The sequence below is a fragment of the Schistocerca americana genome, chromosome 3 (assembly GCF_021461395.2).
Source record: "Schistocerca americana isolate TAMUIC-IGC-003095 chromosome 3, iqSchAmer2.1, whole genome shotgun sequence".
NCBI lineage: Eukaryota > Metazoa > Arthropoda > Insecta > Orthoptera > Acrididae > Schistocerca > Schistocerca americana.
The window spans coordinates 243824729-243845648 of NC_060121.1; the positions used below are offsets into that span (position 1 = coordinate 243824729).

Consider the following 20920-nt stretch of genomic DNA (forward strand, 5'->3'; position numbering starts at 1 on the left):
TTGGCCCACATGACAGAGGAAGGGATGGAACTGTTAAAAGAACTAGTGAATGAAATCCAGCTAGCATTTTTGCTATCCCAACAAACTCCATGACACTGTGCATGCATTTGTTTATAATGAATGCAGTTTGCCCTTGTAGGATGCTGGTAAAAAGTTCAGAGAGCACGTCTCCGCGCACTAATTGCATCGCGGCATGCCTCAGTCCATCAAGGGACTGGGACACGGCACGGTCAAGGGGAAGTGTGAGGAATGGAACGTTCTGTAGCGGTAAAGACAACGATTTTAAGATATTCCACCTGGTCATCACAACTGGGGAAATCTTGTTTGTCAAAGGTCAGCAGGGAGGAGTAAAGCCTTAGTAAGCTGCCATTTGGGTGGGTGCACAGGTGGGGTAGGAGGCAGCAAACGAACAGCACATGGGGAATGGTCGCTCGAGTATGTGTCAGGAAGAACAGACCACTCAAGACGATCAGCAAGCTGGGCAGTGCAGAAGGATAAGTAAAAACGGGAATAGGTGTGTGAGGAGTCTGAAAGGAATGTAGCTGCTCCTGTGTTAGGGCAGAAGAGGTTATGTCAATTAAGAAGATCAGCCAAGAAGGCATCTCTCTGACAGGTTCTGGCAGAACCCCAAAGGGGATTGTGTGCATTAAAGTCACCAAGCAGCAGAAATGAGTGAGGTAGCTGCCCAATAAGATGGAGCAAGTCTGCCCTGGTGACATCGAATGACGGAGGGATATAAATGGTACAAAGGAAAGAGTCAGGTGAGGGAGGAAAGGGGCAAACTGCAACAGCTTGAAGGAAAGTCACGCTGAGGAAAAAATGAAGGGGTGCCACTTGGCAACTACCGAGTGCCAGCCTGCAGAGACTTGCTGCTACATGGCACGGAGGCAGGAGGATCCTGCTCCATGAGATCCACAGGAGCATCGGCTTTCTTGTGATGTCTGTCTGTGGAGTCCAATGCAGAAAAACAGTTGGTGGTGCACACCGGCAACATTCAGACCAGCTGGGCAAAAGTATCACGCATCGACAACGTCAACGAGGATCTTCGAGTCGGTGAAGGAGAAGACTGTTCGCCTTTGTTGGACTTCTTTGAGTCTTTTTCGGTTAGCAGAGGAAGACTCAGGTGTTGGGACATAGGAAGTCTTTATGGGAGTACTCCTATTCTTTCCGGTCTGCCGGTTGTGTAGGTGGTGGCTTCGCCTCTTGAGGCTAGAGCTGGAGGAGGGGACGATGATGCTACCATAACACTGGGTGATTTCACATCAGAGGTGAGGTAAAATCATTGACAGACTTTCAATGAACATGAAGCAGCAGTTCTATTTGTTGTACTGCCTGTCATCATATGCACCATGTGACAGTGAGCAGCTAGAGACATATACCCAAGAACTACTGAAGTACTTATAGCATCAATAACAAGAAATAGAGGTTTCCAAGCAAGTTTGCCTCTTGAAGTTTGCGAGTAGGTATCTATCCTTTACCACAATTTACTGTATGAAATATTCACCTGACAAGTGTTTCCCTAAGCCTCAGATTCTGCTGTTCCAGCTGTTTCACTTCATAAGAGGACTTGCCACCCTCTTCACCACCAGATCTCTCTGACATCTCAGCCTTTAGGATTTCCAGATCCAGTGTCATTTCTTCTATCTTTTCTTTTGCCTGTTCCAGTTCCAACTGTAGAGTTTCAGCCTGTAAGCAAGTAATGCTTGTATCAAACATGAAAAGCCTTTGATGTTTTCTCTCAGATGGTACAGAATGGAAAATTTACATTTTCCAAAACAAGCATACTAATGAAAAACAAAATACCACATAATTAGGGCTCATTTAAGTACTAGGAGTACTAAAACAACCATTTAATTAAACACTGATACTTCTGTAATCCTGAATGAACAGACTACGCAGCAACAGCATTCAAAATTTATAGAATTCTCCTCCCTCACCTCCACAACGTAAATTATGCACAAACAATATGGAACACACTGTCTTCAAAACTGGCGTGAGAAAGGGTGGCAAATTACAAATCCGTTCATGTAATGTATTTAAGTAACTGCCGTAACCGTTAGTACATTTATCTCTCCCTGCGAGACAAGATAGTCAATACCTCCATGGAAATATGCTTGCATTTGCCTATGGAACCGTCACTGAACCCAGTTGTATATCTCTTCATCCAAAGCAAATTGACAGCCATGAGTATCTTACTTCAGAGCTCCAAAAATACGGTTGCATGGGGAGAGATTGGGACCATATGAAGGTTGTGCAAGGGCTTCCCAGTGAAATTTCTGCAGCACAGTCAAAACGACCTCAGCAACATGTGGGCATGCATTATTCTGTAACAGAATGATGTCATCTACCAACATTCCAGGGCATTTGGACTTTATGGCAAGCTTCAGTTAATATACGGCAGTACATGGACACTTTACAAAAACTGGAGCAGACCTTCAAGTCCAAAAGTCCAGGAATATTGATAGACAGCATCATTCTGTTACAAGATAATGCCCACCCACATGTTGTCAAAGTTGTTTTGACTATACTGAAAAAGTTTCACTGTAAAGCCTTTATACATTTTCCATACAGTTCTGATCTCCCCCATAAGATATCTTATTTTTGGAGTGCGAAAGAAAGACATTTGTTGCTGTCACTTTGATTCGGACACAAAGAGATGCAAACCTAGGTACAATCATGTTTCCATATGCAAGTGCAAGCAGTTTCCCATGAAAGCGTTGACTGTCTTTTCTCACAGTGGGAAAACATATATTAACCATTATGTAGATTATATCTGGAATAATAAACTGTTTACTTACTTTTTGCCACCTCGCTTGATTTCATCTGACTGGCCCTTATATGTTCGTCCAGTATCTCTTTCCATAGCCCTAAATCAATTTCAATGAAATGTGGCAAACAAACAGCAAAAACTTCACACATAACTTCACAAGTATTCACGGTGTGGTGTTTATAACCTCCTAATTCTAACAGGCGCCGAGATACACAGGAAAAACCCCTACCATAATACAGGCTGCCCCGTATGACAGGTGTGTTGTGGGTGCAACAATGCCCTGTTTCATTGATCTGTTTTGCAGGGTTATAGATGCAGATGGGCACAGCTGTGGGGAGACTGAGATGAACAGAGAAGGTGATGGACAGAGAGATGTGGTGAGGAAGAGCTGGATAAGGGGAGAGGGGCAGGAGGAGGTGGCGAGAGAGAGAGAGAGAGAGAGAGAGAGAGAGAGAGAGAGAGAGAGAGAGAGATATGGTGGCACCTGGCAGCACATCAGCACATGCAGAGGGAGGGAGAAGGGGAATATGGACAGAGGGAGGGGAAGAAGATATGGAAAAAGAGAAGAGTAAGGAATAAATAAAGAGGCAGAGACAGTGTGCGTGTGCATGTGTCAACATAATGAACACAGTTCTGGTATGCCAATTTCAATTATGTTCTCACTGCTACAGGCATCAGTGACTCCTCCTATCTGTTTTTCTCTTATAAATATGAGTTGTTTTTGTGTTAAGTTATGGCAGCAGGAAGAAGATACCTTATCCTTCATAAGGCACAGTAATTATGAAATCCACTGTCATCAAAATTACATGACATGAACCTTTCCTGTAAGTAGACAAAACAGTCTGTATTCCTTGTGCAAACGACAAATTATGTAATCACCAATGTTGCATATTCATTAATACAGCAGCATCTCCTGGAAGCTTATTTCTCCCCCCAGCTGCCATCACCATCCAGTTACCTCCTCACCCCCACATTACAAGTACAACCAGTAAAATATGAAATTGCACCAATCATAGCAACAAAACAACATTTTCAACATTGGTTTCTTATAATAGATTGAAAAAACTACTGGGAAAAGAGATGCTGTCAAAATGAAAGAATGTAACTACAGCATATTAGTGATCCTCTTTTTTATTAATTTTCTTTGCAGCACATTTCACAATGAAGTAAATCTATACATAAACTTGTCTAAAACTCATTTCCATCAGCACAAATAAAAAATATTTGTTTTTATACTGCATATATCTCTACCCTGGCTGCCAAATATTCTGATTTATCAAAAATGGACATTTTATTGTTGTTATTCAATACTGACAGTTGTTTGACACATATCTCAAGAGACAATCTTCCTTCCAGCTGAAAACTGAACACGATGATATGTTAATAATTTTGTTAAATGGATTATTGTACATCTATTTAATGAAATTCATCTAGTTTAAAGCCTTTGAGGTATTTTAAAGCACTTCAATAATATTTTCGTATCTGCACAATATTTCTCAGTTTGTTTTCAACAATATTCTTGAAGAATATGAAACACACCTATGTTTGTGACCCTCGCATTCTTAACAGAACAAAATATAAGATTGTTAACAAACTACATGACACTATCCTAGCTTTCGGTACAATTAGTTCCTTCCTCAGGGAGGTGAGGTTGTTTGTTTACTGCTTTCACTTCTTCATATTTGTTTTCCTCTCTCCCCATTTCCCCACTTTTTTTCCCATTACATCTTAATTACACTAATAATTTTCCTTCCTCTTAATCTACATTTACTTCTCACTATGTCTCCATCTCTAGACTTGACTTGGTACAGTGCTTACCAGTGTACTATCTCTGAATCCCTTCTCTCTCTCTCTCTCTCTCTCTCTCTCTCTCTCTCTCTCTCTCTCTCACACACACACACACACACACACACACACACACACACACACACACACACACACACACACACAAGTGGATCTTTCTCATTCTGGGACCTTAATGACTTACCCTTTCTTTCTAACCTTCCCAACCCATTCCTCTCTCCTCCCCAAAGAATGCGCAAATAGTTACAAGAAGTTATGAAAGCTAAGATAGTGTCATGTACTTTAAATGTTGTATGTGTATCTGCAGTACTAACTATTTCACATCCTAAAGGTAACACTAACCAGGAATTCTGTTTAATAGGTCTCATAGTTGAAATTTATTTCTCACAAAATATGAGATTCAAATTTTCATTTCTCTTCCTGAATGAACTATCATAAGAAGTCTCACCTTTTCCTCAGCCATCTCTTTGTCAAGAGTAGCCATTTCAACAGTTTCGGCAAGATCAGCCATCTCTTCTGCATGAGCTTCTCTGGCCTCAATAGCTTCTCGAGCTTCCTGTTTGGCTCTTTGCAAGTCCCTCTGCAGCATTGCCTGGGATTCCATGATACGAGCCTTGAATTCCAGTAATTGCTCTAACTGAAGTTTTACTTTCTCATGTTCCTTCAATTTCTCTGCATCTTGCAGACGTTTAACTGAAAATTACAAACAATATGCAGCATCAATACATAAACAAATTAATTAATGAAAGCAATAATTATTAGTTCAAGGAATTAATCTCATAAATTAAGCATAATTACGTTTCAAAGTCTCCAGCTTCTCCTGCAGATCACGTACTTCTGTTTGCAAATTGTCAATTTCCTGCTGCTGTTGCAAATTTGTTAAACGTTCCTCAACCGTTCCAATGGATGAGCTCATTGCCCCAGGTGAAATCATTGCTGGACCTGGCGTGTATTGCGGTTTTAAAGTCTCTACAAAACCAGTCTGTAAACACACAAAAATTTACCATTTCAATTTACACAGCACATTGTTCCACACACTTCCAAAATGGAGATCTTCCATTAAAAAATCATTTATTATCTACATGATTATCTGTGAGAAAACTCTGAACTATTCAATCATGAAATGAGCGACTTTGCAATGATATTAACATTGAGTACAGCCATTTGTCATGCATAGTATTTTTTAACTTCATGGATACCTAAAAAGAATTGTCAAGGATTTTGAAATACATTTTTTTAATAAACACGAAGTTGGAATTCCACAAATAACTTTTTTTTTCTAACACACTGAAACCAAGGAGGAGATAGCATTCAACTAAGTAGTATTTAAAACACGTGAACAGCTAGGAGTATTTTTCAGGGTCAATAAATAAATTTAAACAATGACAAGAGTCAGTAAGCAGATACCAACTACACACCATATGAACACAAACAAATGTACACATTCCTGCAACATTCATAATCCATGCAGGAAATGTTCATCAAAAAACAAATGTAATGAGCTCTACAGGAATGAACGAATGTCAAAATTAAGATGCTCCGAAGTGTGGCCTCAAGCATACACGTATTTAGCCACTTCTAGCATTTACGCTACTGGTTCTATTACAGACTGTGTAAACAGATAGCCCTGTAGGAGATCTAACAGCTGGAGTACTCTTGTAATGTAGTAGGAGAGTCCCTTGGATTTGTGGAATAGCAAGCAAATGAATATTTAACTATCAATAATTGGCTTACTTAATAAGCAAGTATATCACTTACTCATACAAACAGGCAACATTACAAGAGTGTTTATATATGATGAAAACAATTATTGGTTTTAAGAATTTCAAGGCCCTCCAACAGCTGCAGCAATCCTCTACATTTTACACCACCAGTTTAACTTATGCAGAGAGAGAATACCTTCTGTTCTCCTCTAAGAAACTATCTGGAATAATTTAACAAAAGTGTTGTTACACTGACATTTTTTGTTTGTTTTCCCTTCACTTTATTCATGAAATTCAAGTAAATAATAATTACATGCAACACTGTCTGCATATAATCTGCAACAAATAAATAATAGCGAGATACACTATCTGATCAAAAATGTCAGGACACCACTAACCAGAACTGACCACTAGATATCAAGAGATGCAGATCTACCAGTATAAAAGGAGACAGGGAGTATCGATTCATCAGCAGAGAAGCAGTAACAGCAGAATGGGTCAGTCAGGAGACATTAGTAGTTTCAAACAAACTAGTCATTGGGTCTCGCCTGAATAGTAAGTTCATCAGAAACATTTCAATCCTTCTAAAACTTCCCAAAAGTCTACTGTTGGTGATGAGCTTGTGAAGTGGAAACATGAAGGCACAAACACAGCTAAACCAATACCAGACAGACCTCGTGCACTGATGGACAGAGACTGTGAACATTGTGGAGGGTGGTTGTAAAAAGACTACATTTAATCAATGGAAGGACTTGCACATTTCTGTAATCACTACTAAGTGATGCTTGAGGTGGTGTGAACAGCTATAGCATTGGACACTGAATGACTATTAATGAGTAACTAGGAGTGATGAATCACGTTGTACCTTATAGAAAACTAATGGAAGGGTTTTGGTATGGTGAATGCCTACAAAAGGTTACCTGCTGTCAGGTGTAGTGTCAACAGTGAAGTATGGAAGACGTGTTATGGTTATACCATGGTATGGAATAGTATGGTATAGGGGCGTTTTGTGTGGTTAGGGTGTAATCCTCTTATTGCAGTATAAAAAACTGAATCCAAGATATGGACACATTTTACAACATTGTGTACTGTGAACATTAGAGGAACAATTCAGAGACAATAATTGATTGCATCAGCACGAAAGGCACTGTCATTAAGCAGCATCTGTGAGGCAATGGTATATAGGCAATAACATTCCAGAATTGGACCGGTCTGCCCCGAGTCTTGATCTGCACCCTATGGATCATCTTCGGAATGAGTTAGAACATTGGCTACACTCCAGACCCCATCGTCCAACATCACTACTACTCTGGTTTCAGCCCTTGAGAAGCTGCCATTCCTTCAGACAGTCAGACACCTCATTCAAATAGTCCCTAGCTGAGGTGAAGCCATCATAGAGGGTAAGGATACACATACTCCATATTAATGTCCATTAACAGGTGTCCAGACACTTTTGATCAGATAATATATGCTTTTGATAGAAGTTAGTTTTGCTTTTGATGCATCACAACTGACATACACCAAATCCATAAAAGTACAACCTCCACAAACTATAAAATAAAAATTAATTTTCCATTCTCAGTATCATGAAGGAAGAAAACTGAAGGTTATAAAGCCATTCCAAGCAAAATTAGAAGTTAGAAACAGTCACCCCAAAAGCAGTGTGTTTAAAAAAATTGTGTTTATTCTACACATTTGGTACTTATAATCATAAATAATGGCAGCTTCCTAATTGCATTTAAATCTAATTAAATACATTTTCATTAATGGCACTTCCAAATGAGCCCCCAAAGGCAATGTATTAATTTGAGTTATTGAGTTGTGAGAGTGACAACAAGAAATCTTTACTAGAAGCAAAAAACAAAACACATGTATGGCGAAAATGTAGTAAAACTAGAAAGCTAAAATGTGGGGTCAGCCACACACAACGCAAAAGCACTAATTTAATGCATGTCAAAGGTACATGCTTTTAAAACCTATTAAATTGGTGCTTTTGCATTGTGTGTGTGGCTGAGCCTACATTTTAGCTTGGAAGTACAGCCATGATCCCATATCCAGTGATGGATAAATTCATAGCAAAATTTGTTGCTATACACACATTAACTGATGAACAGAGGATGCTCTAATCTTCAGCATTTTTCACTGAGTGACAAACTACAAGTAGCATACACACTGTACAATGTGAGAGATTCAACAACATAAATGCTATTAAACAAATCAATTTGCAGTGTTTGTGACATTTCTGAAAACACATTATTCCTCCCTTCATCTAGCCCTTTATCAGAATATGAGACTGGACAATAAATCATTCTGTACAGTGATACAGTTATCAACCTGAGAAACTTTTTTAGCACTGACTCCCACAAAAAATGTTGACCTGAACAAATTATGACATGTTCAGATAGGATTATGATATACATAAAACAAATGCCCATCATATTAGGAACTGAAGGAACAAATGTGTACAGAGTATTGAGCAAGCTGGGGTTGGAACCTATCTGGCACAGATGTGTTTTAGGTATGTTGACACACTGCCACAAAGAAACACCCGAATATAATGAGACATTTCTAGCCACAGTATGTCATGGTTATAAGTTCCTTTCACCAGTGAATTTGACAAAAGATGAAATGTAGCTATGCCATTTCAAACATGGAAGTGACAGACATTCACTGAAATGTTAGAGAGAGAAAGTGAGCAGAAATTCTGGGTTTTCGGCAGCCAAGATTCCACTTATGGAGTGTCAACATATCACATAAAGAATGAAGTATGTAGACAAAACACTTCATTGGATAACAATGCCAAACTCTTCTTACCATTTTGGCCTTGTACCAAGTAACTCATACCCCCTTAGAAAACTAATAGAGCCCTTTCGTTCAATGTGATTAGAAGATGATACTTTAGTGACACCTGCTGAACTGTGGTCAGTGCACAACAGGACCGAGTCTTAAACCTCTCTGATACCAGTCGCAATACAACATAAGGTAGCCAAGAAGGGGAGATTGTGTTGAGAACACATTTTATTTCTAAAGTATTCACATTATGACTAAAACACTGTTCTTTTTAGTGAGAGTGGCCCTCATACAATGAAGCATCGTCTTATTAAATACTAGGTTTCAAATCAATCATGCAAACACCAATTGCTTTTTGTAAATATTGTCATAAAACCAATTCTATGTACAGCAAGCACCATACATAGTATTCCTTTCAGTTATAATAAAAAATAAAATTTTACATTTTATGTAAAATTTACACACTAAATGATAGATATTATGCATGTCATTGTAATGATACAGTAAAGAAACTTTGATCTTCTGTAAATGTAAGGCAACTACTGGTAGTTACCATTACATATACCACCTGTGTGAAGGTTTTTATTTGAAATAACACATATCTCTGGCCATGTGCATGAAACACTTATTTTTCTTCCTACAAAGTGGTGAAATAATTTAACATTACAACAAACACAATGAAATCAGTGGCATGAAATCCATGTAATAATTCCTTACGTAATGACTGAAGATCTATCTGCATCCCTGCAATAGCCTAAATAGAATTCAGACTGGTTATGAAACTGACACAATGCAGATGCATCACACAGACGTTAGATGTATTTTACAAAACAACACAAAATCAGTAATAATTCAAAGGCAACTTACCACTCACTGTTAAAAATATCTGCACATTGTTTTTAAAATAAGCTTTAACTTAAGATTGAAAAGCAGCCAAGACCTCGAAGCAAGTACAGAGCACACACATGGGGGGGCAGGGGCGAGGGAGGTGAAAGGTCAAATATTTTGTAATGGAAGCCTTTACTATTTTAATGTAAAGAAACTAGACAGACTAGTTATATCAGAAAGCACTAGTACATCTGCTTTATTCTGATTTAACTTCTGATGTTTTAGTTTTTGTGTTAGCTAAAAAGCAGTTCTTTTAGAATTATCTGGCACACCCTAACAACCTATCTAATCTACAGAATAGTGGTTTGAACAATTCCATTTCATTGACTCATTGGCATAGAAAGTAACATTTAAGAAGCAGTTTAAAAATCATAGTTATTTACTGCTGAGAAAGAAGCTATTTACTTTACTGAATGTAAAGCATCAAGTTCCTAAAAAAATGTCAGTTGCAAGTAACTACTGTCTTAATGATATTACTTAATGTAACATTAATCCCATCTTAAAGAATTTATAATAATCATTACTATGCTGGACTGTTGAGAATTCAGACAGCATCATGTAATAAGTGTGAGCAGCAGCAATGCATTTATTTCACCATTGCAGTATCTCATTTTAATTGCTCTATGCCTAAAAAATGTATCTCGTTATGTATAATAATCACATAATGCGAAGTCGCAAAAAGCTGAATATCATCCGCAGAATGACAAGGGAAGTAAACATGAATAGAAAACATTTAGTAAATTACACTGACTATTAAACATGCTTAAAAAATCCTGAGTATCAATGGTGACATGTTTAACAAATTTTTTGATGTCCACACTTACTCATTTCTCTGTGAGTGCATAAAGGTAATTTGTGATTAACTTACAGGGGAGTACAGAAAAGATAATAGAGCTGAAAATATAAGTGAACAATGTTCTTCACTCACTAATACTGACTGCCAGTGGTTTGGTTACACTGTACAACCACATGAAATTTGCTGCAAACATTTCACATGTTTACACATTAAGGTAAAAAAATTCATTTCCTTTCAACATATGAATATGTCACATATATTCTATGCCAATGAGCTCTACAGCTATGAAGCTAATAATCATCAACTACAATGCATTCAGAGAGTGAGTGTTCCAACAGTATAAATGACCAAGACAAATGATGGATAATCAAAACACAATATCCTCATGTGTAACACAGATTTAGAACACAATTAGAGTTGAAGAAAAGATCTATAAAAATTACTTGATCCTCCCCAATGCTACTCCCTGCCAAGCTTCGAGGTCTTTGAGAACTCTGCTTCAAAGGTACAGATTCTGGGCTTGTGACGCCCTGTTTGGAAGATGCAGTAGGTTTCTGAAACATAAGACATGATTCATCTGTTCTTAGAATACTAAAGAATGAGTTGCACCAAAAATCTACAAATACAACTTAGAAAGAATCAGAAGAACATTCATAAACATCGAGGCTTTTGCTGTCTCAGTTTACTGCTTACAGCTTACTCAAACAGATCTCATTACTTTTGGCACTATCATCAAAAGTACCAGATTAATTATGGCAGTCTCATGAGCACTACCATTACATAAATCATTACAGTCTCATATTGAACATTTAGTAGAAATACAATTAAATTTTAGCTAACTTAAAATTCTACAAATGTTTGCTTTAAAACAGTTTTTTCATACCAATTAAACAACATACTTCATAAATAAATTTTGCAAATGTTCCATATAGCACAGCTAATGTTCTACTCTTTATTTAGAATGTATATGAGAGGTCTGTTTTAGAGATTCTCAATGTACAATCACTCATTATTCAACAGCGAGTAAACGCAAATTCACATGCATGGTCTGCTAGCTCGTTCATGCTACAAGTAGTTATGTATGCAAAAATATTATAAGAATTCAGATGTTTAACATAAGCTCTAACATTTCCACAATCTACTTTTCCAATGGCAACAGGGGAGGGTAGAAAAACTCCACAATAACTGTTTAATTCATTTTGCATAGTGCTGAGCAAGAGCATCCCATTAAATGAGATCTTTCTTCTGCACACATTCTGCCTGCGAAAGGTACACAAAAACCAGCACTTGTGTTTGGGTCACACTCTTCAAGCAATGAAAACAATAATATACAACAACAACATCATAATATTTCTTTAAAGTTGTGTGTCCCTCAAGGAAACAGCTATTAATAATTCAGAACATATAGGAAAAAAATTCACTAATTAGTACAAACGAAACTGGAAGAGGAAGTGACATCGGAATGATAAAATAAATAGTGCTAAAATTTATCCACAGGAATTGTTTGGTGTTTAAATGCAGTGCTAGAGGGCAGTAATATACTCTTAACAAGAATATACACTGAACATTCCATAGAGTAGAGGTTTAGAGTAGTTAGATCTTTGACAGAATAAAACTGCCCAACGCACAATTCTAAGCCTAATACCCGTTTTTTGTAGATAATACTCCACTGACAGAGCTACCTGAAATAACATTTAGATAACCACAGATTTTGAATGGGTGAGGCTACAAAAACAGCTTATTATTCCCTGTTATTTATAAACATGTGCAACTACCATAGTGCAGGCACTTTTACTTGCCAGTTAGCTATGACAGCAAACAACCACAAACATCTGCTGCTGTGGGGAGAGGAGACATACAGGAGAACAAGCCCCATCTCGCTCTCAGAGGACTGGCCATCTACAACTACGTCTTGTGCTTCTGTGAAAGCACAACTGATATATGGCCATAGGGATCATCAATCCTGTATTTTCTTGTGAATTTGTATTCTAACCTCCTAATGGACAAGGATTAGCTTCTTCACTCTTTTCAAAGTAAGGAAAGACAACAAGCAATGCACAACACAAAGCACAGCAAAGTAGACAAAGCATCTGGTAATGGCTACTGTGCAATTGCTTTCCGAAGTTGGCAGTGTTGTCGACTGACTAGTTCAGGCTTGACCTCTGCCTGTATCTTCACAACAATAAATCAAAACACACCCAAACTGAAACTACAACATTAAAGTGTCCATTCTGTAGTAATCAACCTGTGCATAACTTGTAATTGAAAGTGGACACCAAATTCTGCTCCACCAAGGTCCTGGTACTGATATTGCAACAATGAAATACCCTTGAGCTAGGACATATTAAATGGAAAAGCTTATGACATTTGTGTAAGGTAATTACAGATAATAGGTAATGTATGATATAGTGTGTAACAGTCTCTACAGTACAGACACTTACCCATTATCAATGTGGAAGAACAGGTGGAGCCTAAAATTTTGCTGGGGCTATACATGTTGTCAGTCAGACAAATGAAAGACTTTAATGAAAAGTACGTACGTACTTTTCATTAAAGTCTGTCATACACACACACGTACGTACGTACGTGTGTGTGTGTGTGTGTGTGTGTGTGTGTGTGTGTGTGTGTTCAAACGGCTCTGAGCACTATGCGACTTAACTTCTGAGGTCAGTTGCCTAGGACTTAGAACTAATTAAACCTAACTAACCTAAGGACATCACACACATCCATGCCCGAGGCAGGATTCCAACCTGCAACCGTAGCGGTTGCTCGGCTCCAGATTGTAGCGCCTAGAACCACACAGCCACTCCGGCCAGCTGTGTGTGTGCGCGTGCGCGTGTTTATGCTGCTGGTTGCAAACTGGTGTACTGCAGAAAATTCCAATCAAACTGATCTCATGTATAAAAACCTATCTTTACTCAAATCTTGTTCCTGATCTTCCCCTATCCACTATCTGCTTATGAAATTCAACATTACTTGAACAATTGAAAGCTGGAGTGATCCAACAATGATTTCTGTAACTATCTGTTAATTTTAAGCTATTAATCATACAAATTGTGTGTTTCTATTAAAGGTCATAGGCTTACATGTGTATCCATGACAAATATACATTTGCTTTTAATGAATTCGTTGCTAAGAAACAGCAGTGTTAATAGCAAAAGTAGCAACAGACAGATATACTGAAGTTAAGATCACAAAAAATATTTTAAGTATGCTTATATGTGTGTCCTAATTTCTACAGTTTTAACACTATATACGAGAGAGAATAATATATTCTTTGAACATCTTTGAAGGTAACTTTATCATCTCATGCTAAGCACTGTGGCTTTTCTGATTTATACAGCTCGTTAAATTCCCCCACAACTAAGAATCTTTTCAATCCTTATTTGTTGTAATAAGGACTGTTGGCAGATTAACATCACTCAAGACAAGGTTGTATAACAGTTTTGTAAGGTCTCCTTTGGTTCACCGGATTCCCCAAACATACACTTGCTTTTCTCTACTGAAACTGTCAGACTGTCCTAAAGGAACATCCTTACAAAGGAATCACCAGCCACATCTGCAAATCATGCTTAAATGCCTTGCAGAGGGTTCATTGAACCACCTCTACAATAATTCTCTATTATTCCACTCTCTAACAGTGTGTGGGAAAAAACACCTATTCTTTCTGTGTGGGCTGCTATTTCCCCCATTTTATTATGATGATCATTTCTCTTCATGTAGAACGGTATCAACAAAATATTTTCACTTATGGAGGAGGAAGTTGGTGACTGAAATTTTGTGAGAAGATACCACTGCAATGGGAAGCACTTTTGTTTTGATGATTTTCACCCAAATCTTTTACAATGTCTGTGACACTCTCTCCCATATTCCTCAATAATATAAAACTTGCTGTTCTTCAGTGAATTTTCTCGATGTACTCCATTAATCCTATCTGGTAAGGACCTCAAGCCACACAGCAGTACTCCAATTCAAGTTTTTTTATTATTGTAATTCCTAGGTATTTACTTCCATTTACAGCTTTTAGATTTGACTTATCTATCATGTCACCAAAGATTAAAGGGTTCCTTTCAGCATTCATGTGGACGACCTCACACTTCATTATTTAGGATCAACTGCCAGTTTTCGCACCATACAGACATCTTATCTAAATCTTTTTGCAATTTGTTTTGATATTCTGATGACTTTACTAGTAAACGACAGCATTATCTGCAAACAACTGCTCAGACTGTCTCCTAAATTGTTTATATAGATACGGAGCAGCATAGGTCCTGTGCTGACTGTGTCAATAGGCCACCATCTTCACAATATTTCATAATGTTCAAACACAATATATGTTCTAAAATCGCACTGCATATCGATGTTAACAACCTGGACCTGTAATGTAGAGGGTTACTCATACTACCTTTCTTGAATACTGGTGTGACTTGGGTCTTGCCGCTAGCATACTTGACACGTGGAAGAGCGGCTATGTGGATAATCATTTTATACATACAGTGAACTCGTGACCAATATATGATGAACAAATTCAGCTGTCTGGTAGTAAGGGGAAGAAAAGGGAAGATTAGGGTTCAGTATCTTGATGATGAGGTAGTTATCACTCAGTGTTCATCTCATAGACAGCTGCCATCACCTGTAGCATGGATACATTCTGTGGAATCTCAGAAGTTATAACTTGTTTGTAGAAATCTGTAGCTAGAATTTTAGAACATTTTTATTCATTTCGTACTTTCTACTAGAAAAACACTAGTTATGATACAGATAGTATTGGAACTGGATACAGAGATGCAACTTCGGTTCAGCAGTATTTATTGAAGAAAAGAAATTGGGAAAAAATATATTCAAATACATAGGAAATTGGATAATATTTTTATTTGAATTCCTTTCACAGTCAATTTGTGTCACAAACATTAAACACAAGATCATATTGAAATTTGGCATTCATAGTGCAGTGAAGTGGATGCACATGCCAGTTAACATGTACAAATGCCAACAAATGTTTCAGTAATAACAAATTTTTCAATAATAACAATTTTTTAAACTGCTATCCATCATCTTAAAAACTATGCCAACTCACACAATGACAGGAATGACTCTTATTTGGACTGTCTCCCCACACCCAGCACATAGGACTAACATCAGTTCTGGATACAGCACTGTAGGTCCAACTTCATGTAACTGCATCATAAGCACCGGCAAAAACCCTACTCGAGACATCTTACAATTTATCGGGGCACATGTGTGTGCCAGTAAGTGGAAGAGACATGGGACCTTCAAAACACAAACTGCCTGCCTGCCTGCATTGCTTTATCTTCCTTTATCAGCTTCCTCGGCCTCATGTTTGTGCTAGTTTAATTGACTGGTTGTCTCAGTCCTAGCTACATCACCACCTTCCCTGTGAGAGGGCAGCAGGTTTCAGACAAATACTACACTCATCAATGGAGAGAATTTCAAGACACTGATATAGAGTCCATTCCAGATGTTCCCTTGCCTGCCTTTTTGTGCATCATGGTACAAGGGAATTAGTAATGGACACCCAGAGGAGAAATTCAGTGTGTGGAGGCAGTTAACATACTGTAATGGACAACATAACCTTCCTATGTGCCTCCGAAAAGGTGAAGAACAGTTCTATTGCTTTCTTCTTGGGGTAACAATGGGCTATAATCTATAGGAAGCAGTTATCAGCTTGTGTTGTTGACCACAAGCGACAATTATGAGGAGGATCTTCAGTGTTCTCTCTCTCATGATAGCAACTGAATGTTCATATGTTGTCGCTTTGATGTATGTCAATTCAGTGGACAACCTCACCTTGTTGACAATAATTCTTACCTTCAGTGACAGTGATGCACGATTTACACTTCAAATGACACTTCAACTTCTGCTGACACACTGAAAAGTGTATGCAAGCTGTGCTGTCTCATTCACACAATTGGAGACCCAACACTGAATGTCACTGACAATTATGTTAATTTTTACGCTCCTTAAGTAACTGTGTTTAGTGATTTCCTATGGTAGAAAAAGTAGAAGAAAAGCTGTTTCCCCAGGAGGGAGGGCGGGGGAAGATACCTATGAAAATAACAAAGAGAATATAAAATGTGTTTAATCAGATTCTACACAAACATTTTATATGATTTTGTTGTTACTTAATTTAATTTGCCATTTTTCTAAAAATTTTGTCTTCTACTTTGAGTCAATGACCAATTATATCAGACTGAAAAACTTTGAAAAGATAAAGAAAATATCATGGAAGGCTTTTGTATGCTTGATTACATTCCTGTTTGCCATAAGAAATCTGATTTTCCATCACTGTAGTGGGGTACTGATTTCCAAGACATCACAATAACATAATTTTTCACAAATTTTAAATTAAAAGCAGGCTTCTACTAGAAGCAAACAGTAAGCTGCAACAACAGAAACACTATTAAACAGGCATTTTTTTCACTTTCACACATTACAGCCCACATCACGTAGGAAGGCACTCTCGACCATAGAGGCGGAAGAGAAGTGAAGCATGCAGGGGTGTGGTGGCAGAGAGCAGGTAAACACTCCGTGTTGCCATGTGTCGAAGCAGACAACAATCAGATTCATTTATCTATGGTACATCATATTACACGTTCATATCTATGGTGGGAATAATAGATTTTAAAACAAATTTCAATCAATCGTCTGTGAGAAAGAACTCTTACTTCACATCTCAACATTGGGTCCACTGCTGAACAGCTTTAGTCAGCCTGACACTGGAATGTGAGAACAGCTGATGGAGCTCTGTGAAGCCATTGAGTACAATGTTCCTCAAAATGAGGACTATCTAAGAACAGAGTCATCAAAAACTGCCTGCAATAATTGCCACTTATTGCGATTTGGACTGTATTATAAGAAAAAATTAATATAAACAAAATTAACTTCAAACTCAAACCATTATACAGGGTGTTTCAAAAATGACCGGTATATTTGAAACGGCAATAAAAACTAAACGAGCAGCGATAGAAATACACCGTTTGTTGCAATATGCTTGGGACAACAGTACATTTTCAGGCGGACAAACTTTCGAAATTACAGTAGTTACAATTTTCAACAACAGATGGCGCTGCAAGTGATGTGAAAGATATAGAAGACAACGCAGTCTGTGGGTGCGCCATTCTGTACGTCGTCTTTCTGCTGTAAGCGTGTGCTGTTCACAACGTGCAAGTGTGCTGTGGACAACATGATTTATTCCTTAGAACAGAGGATTTTTCTGGTGTTGGAATTCCACCGCCTAGAACACAGTGTTGTTGCAACAAGACGAAGTTTTCAATGGAGGTTTAATGTAACCAAAGGACCGAAAAGCGATACAATAAAGGATCTGTTTGAAAAATTTCAACGGACTGGGAACGTGACGGATGAACGTGCTGGAAAGGTAGGGCGACCGCGTACGGCAACCACAGAGGGCAACGTGCAGCTAGTGCAGCAGGTGATCCAACAGCGGCCTCGGGTTGCCGTTCGCCGTGTTGCAGCTGCAGTCCAAATGACGCCAACATCCACGTATCGTCTCATGCGCCAGAGTTTACACCTCTATCCATACAAAATTCAAACGCGGCAACCCCTCAGCGCCGCTACCATTGCTGCACGAGAGACATTCGCTAACGATATAGTGCACAGGATTGATGACGGCGATATGCATGTGGGCAGCATTTGGTTTACCGACGAAGCTTATTTTTACCTGGACGGCTTCGTCAATAAACAGAACTGGTGCATATGGGGAACCGAAAAGCCCCATGTTGCAGTCCCATCGTCCCTGCATCCTCAAAAAGTACTGGTCTGGGCCGCCATTTCTTCCAAAGGAATCATTGGCCCATTTTTCAGATCCGAAACGATTACTGCATCACGCTATCTGGACATTCTTCGTGAATTTGTGGCGGTACAAACTGCCTTAGACGACACTGCGAACACCTCGTGGTTTATGCAAGATGGTGCCCGGCCACATCGCACGGCCGACGTCTTTAATTTCCTGAATGAATATTTCGATGATCGTGTGATTGCTTTGGGCTATCCGAAACATACAGGAGGCGGCGTGGATTGGCCTCCCTATTCGCCAGACATGAACCCCTGTGACTTCTTTCTGTGGGGACACTTGAAAGACCAGGTGTACCGCCAGAATCCAGAAACAATTGAACAGCTGAAGCAGTACATCTCATCTGCATGTGAAGCCATTCCGCCAGACACGTTGTCAAAGGTTTTGGGTGATTTCATTCAGAGACTACGCCATATTATTGCTACGCATGGTGGATATGTGGAAAATATCGTACTATAGAGTTTCCCAGACCGCAGCGCCATCTGTTGTTGAAAATTGTAACTACTGTAATTTCAAAAGTTTGTCTGCCTGAAAATGTACTGTTGTCCCAAGCATATTGCAACAAACGGTGTATTTCTGTCGCTGCTCGTTTAGCTTTTGTTGCCGTTTCAAATATACCAGTCATTTTTGAAACACCCTGTATTTGGTCAACACAACTTCTACTCCACACAATTTTTAAATATGTATAATGCATGTTTGTTGGTGTGTGTGAGTTTTAGTTAAATGTAAATCACTGTGTATGAAAAGAGTTACTGATAGCGGAAACTAGTGTTGTCAGTATGTTATTGTATCTTTCATTGCCAACAGGCATTGTTAGTGTAAACTAGCTCGTTTTACATTACAGTGAGAGACTGTATTTATGATCCACTGAACACACAAACAACCATCTCCTGTGAATAAATCAAGAGAATATCGATTGATAATGTCGAAAACTAACAATGTTTTGACAGGTAACCCTCTCTGTCATTTTAAGGTATTTTGCAATTCATGCCTTGAAAATGACAGATGTTTATTTGTTGAAATATCAAGAGTTTTTGACGAACTTATTGGGCTGATTTCTCATGAAAAATTAGAGCATACAATGTGCTGGGAAAAGCTTACTTTCTCCTTGGACAATATGTTTAATATGGGGTGTACCATTTATCTGATGACCGCCTGTGAGGTGCAGTAGATGCTGGGCAGTGAGTGCTCCGTTGCCCAGCGATCAGATTCCGTGTTGCCATCTACTGCTGTGGCATAGCATGACTACATTTAAAATATAAGCACATAAATTTTGTACTCACCCATGACACACAAGGAGATGCTGGAACTGCGTGCCATTATTTTCCATGCATTTCTTACACATACTCAAGAAATTATTAATCACACAATGTAATAACCTCCAAGATATTGAATTAATTGATTCACAGATATTATCCTTGAGTTCCTCTATCGTGTGAGGATTTGTTGTTTTCACTTTGTCATTCAGTGCACCCCACAAATAAAAATTGCACGGAGTTAAATCAGGACTTCTAGCAGGCAAGATATTGTTACTAATCACTCTCACTTTCATCGAACACATTGTGAATTGCGTTCAACGAATCATTTGCCATATGAGCCCTTGCCAAATCATGTTTAAAAAACGCAAAGCTTTGCTCTCTTTCACTCTGTCGGTCACAAAATGTTTTGCACATATCTTTCACTTTTAACTGTGTGACTAAAAAAATTAGGCCTACTATTCTGTCGCCACTAACTGCATACCACACCCCTATTTTCTGATCATGAAGGGGTTCCTCATGAAGCAAAACAGGTCTATTGGGAATTAAGATACCTTTGTAAATGGAACCAAGCCTCACCTGAAAACAAAATAAGGTAAGGATCCATTTCATCTTCATGCACTTGTTTGAAACCCATTAAAGCTTAACCCTGTGCACAGGATCACCGGTCAAAGTTCTTGTACTACTGATACTTTACAAGGCTTTAGCTCACGCAGCTTAGCAACTCTTTGTAAAGAGCTGCACAATATTTGTGTTTACTGCTAAAGACATCTAAGAGACATTTTAGGGGAATTTTCCAGGCTGTATGAAATGCCATCAAGACAAGCTTCTGTGAGCACTGTATGTCATCGTTTACACTTCCTGACTTTAACACTTCCCATTTCACGAAATTTATCCACTAATTTGTGAACTTCATCATGACTCTGAACTTGGATACCTGGAAACTTCTGTTCAAACAGTCTCTGAACAGTATGAGCGGACTCTTAGTGGAATGCGAGCATCATTCATCATGCATCGAATCAATAGGAAAGTTCTTTGCAAGCCCTGATTAGTGTGTCTGGAGTAATTGTTGTAACAATGCTG

General features: G+C 38.5%; 1 protein-coding gene across 3 annotated transcripts in view; it reads right to left on the minus strand.

The window, feature by feature from the left end:
* The window catches only part of LOC124605408 (dynactin subunit 1), a 166903-nt gene that overhangs the window by 85897 nt on the left and 60086 nt on the right, over positions 1-20920 (minus strand). For 2 of the 3 annotated variants that reach the window (XM_047137057.1, XM_047137056.1), the window contains 4 exons: positions 11194-11304; positions 5372-5555; positions 5022-5266; positions 1505-1686 (listed from right to left, as the gene is read on the minus strand). In XM_047137057.1, coding sequence (XP_046993013.1) covers positions 1505-1686; positions 5022-5266; positions 5372-5555; positions 11194-11304 — 722 coding nt within the window. The remainder of the gene's footprint in view (positions 1-1504; positions 1687-5021; positions 5267-5371; positions 5556-11193; positions 11305-20920) is intronic. The other variant, XM_047137059.1, reaches the window with a different exon arrangement.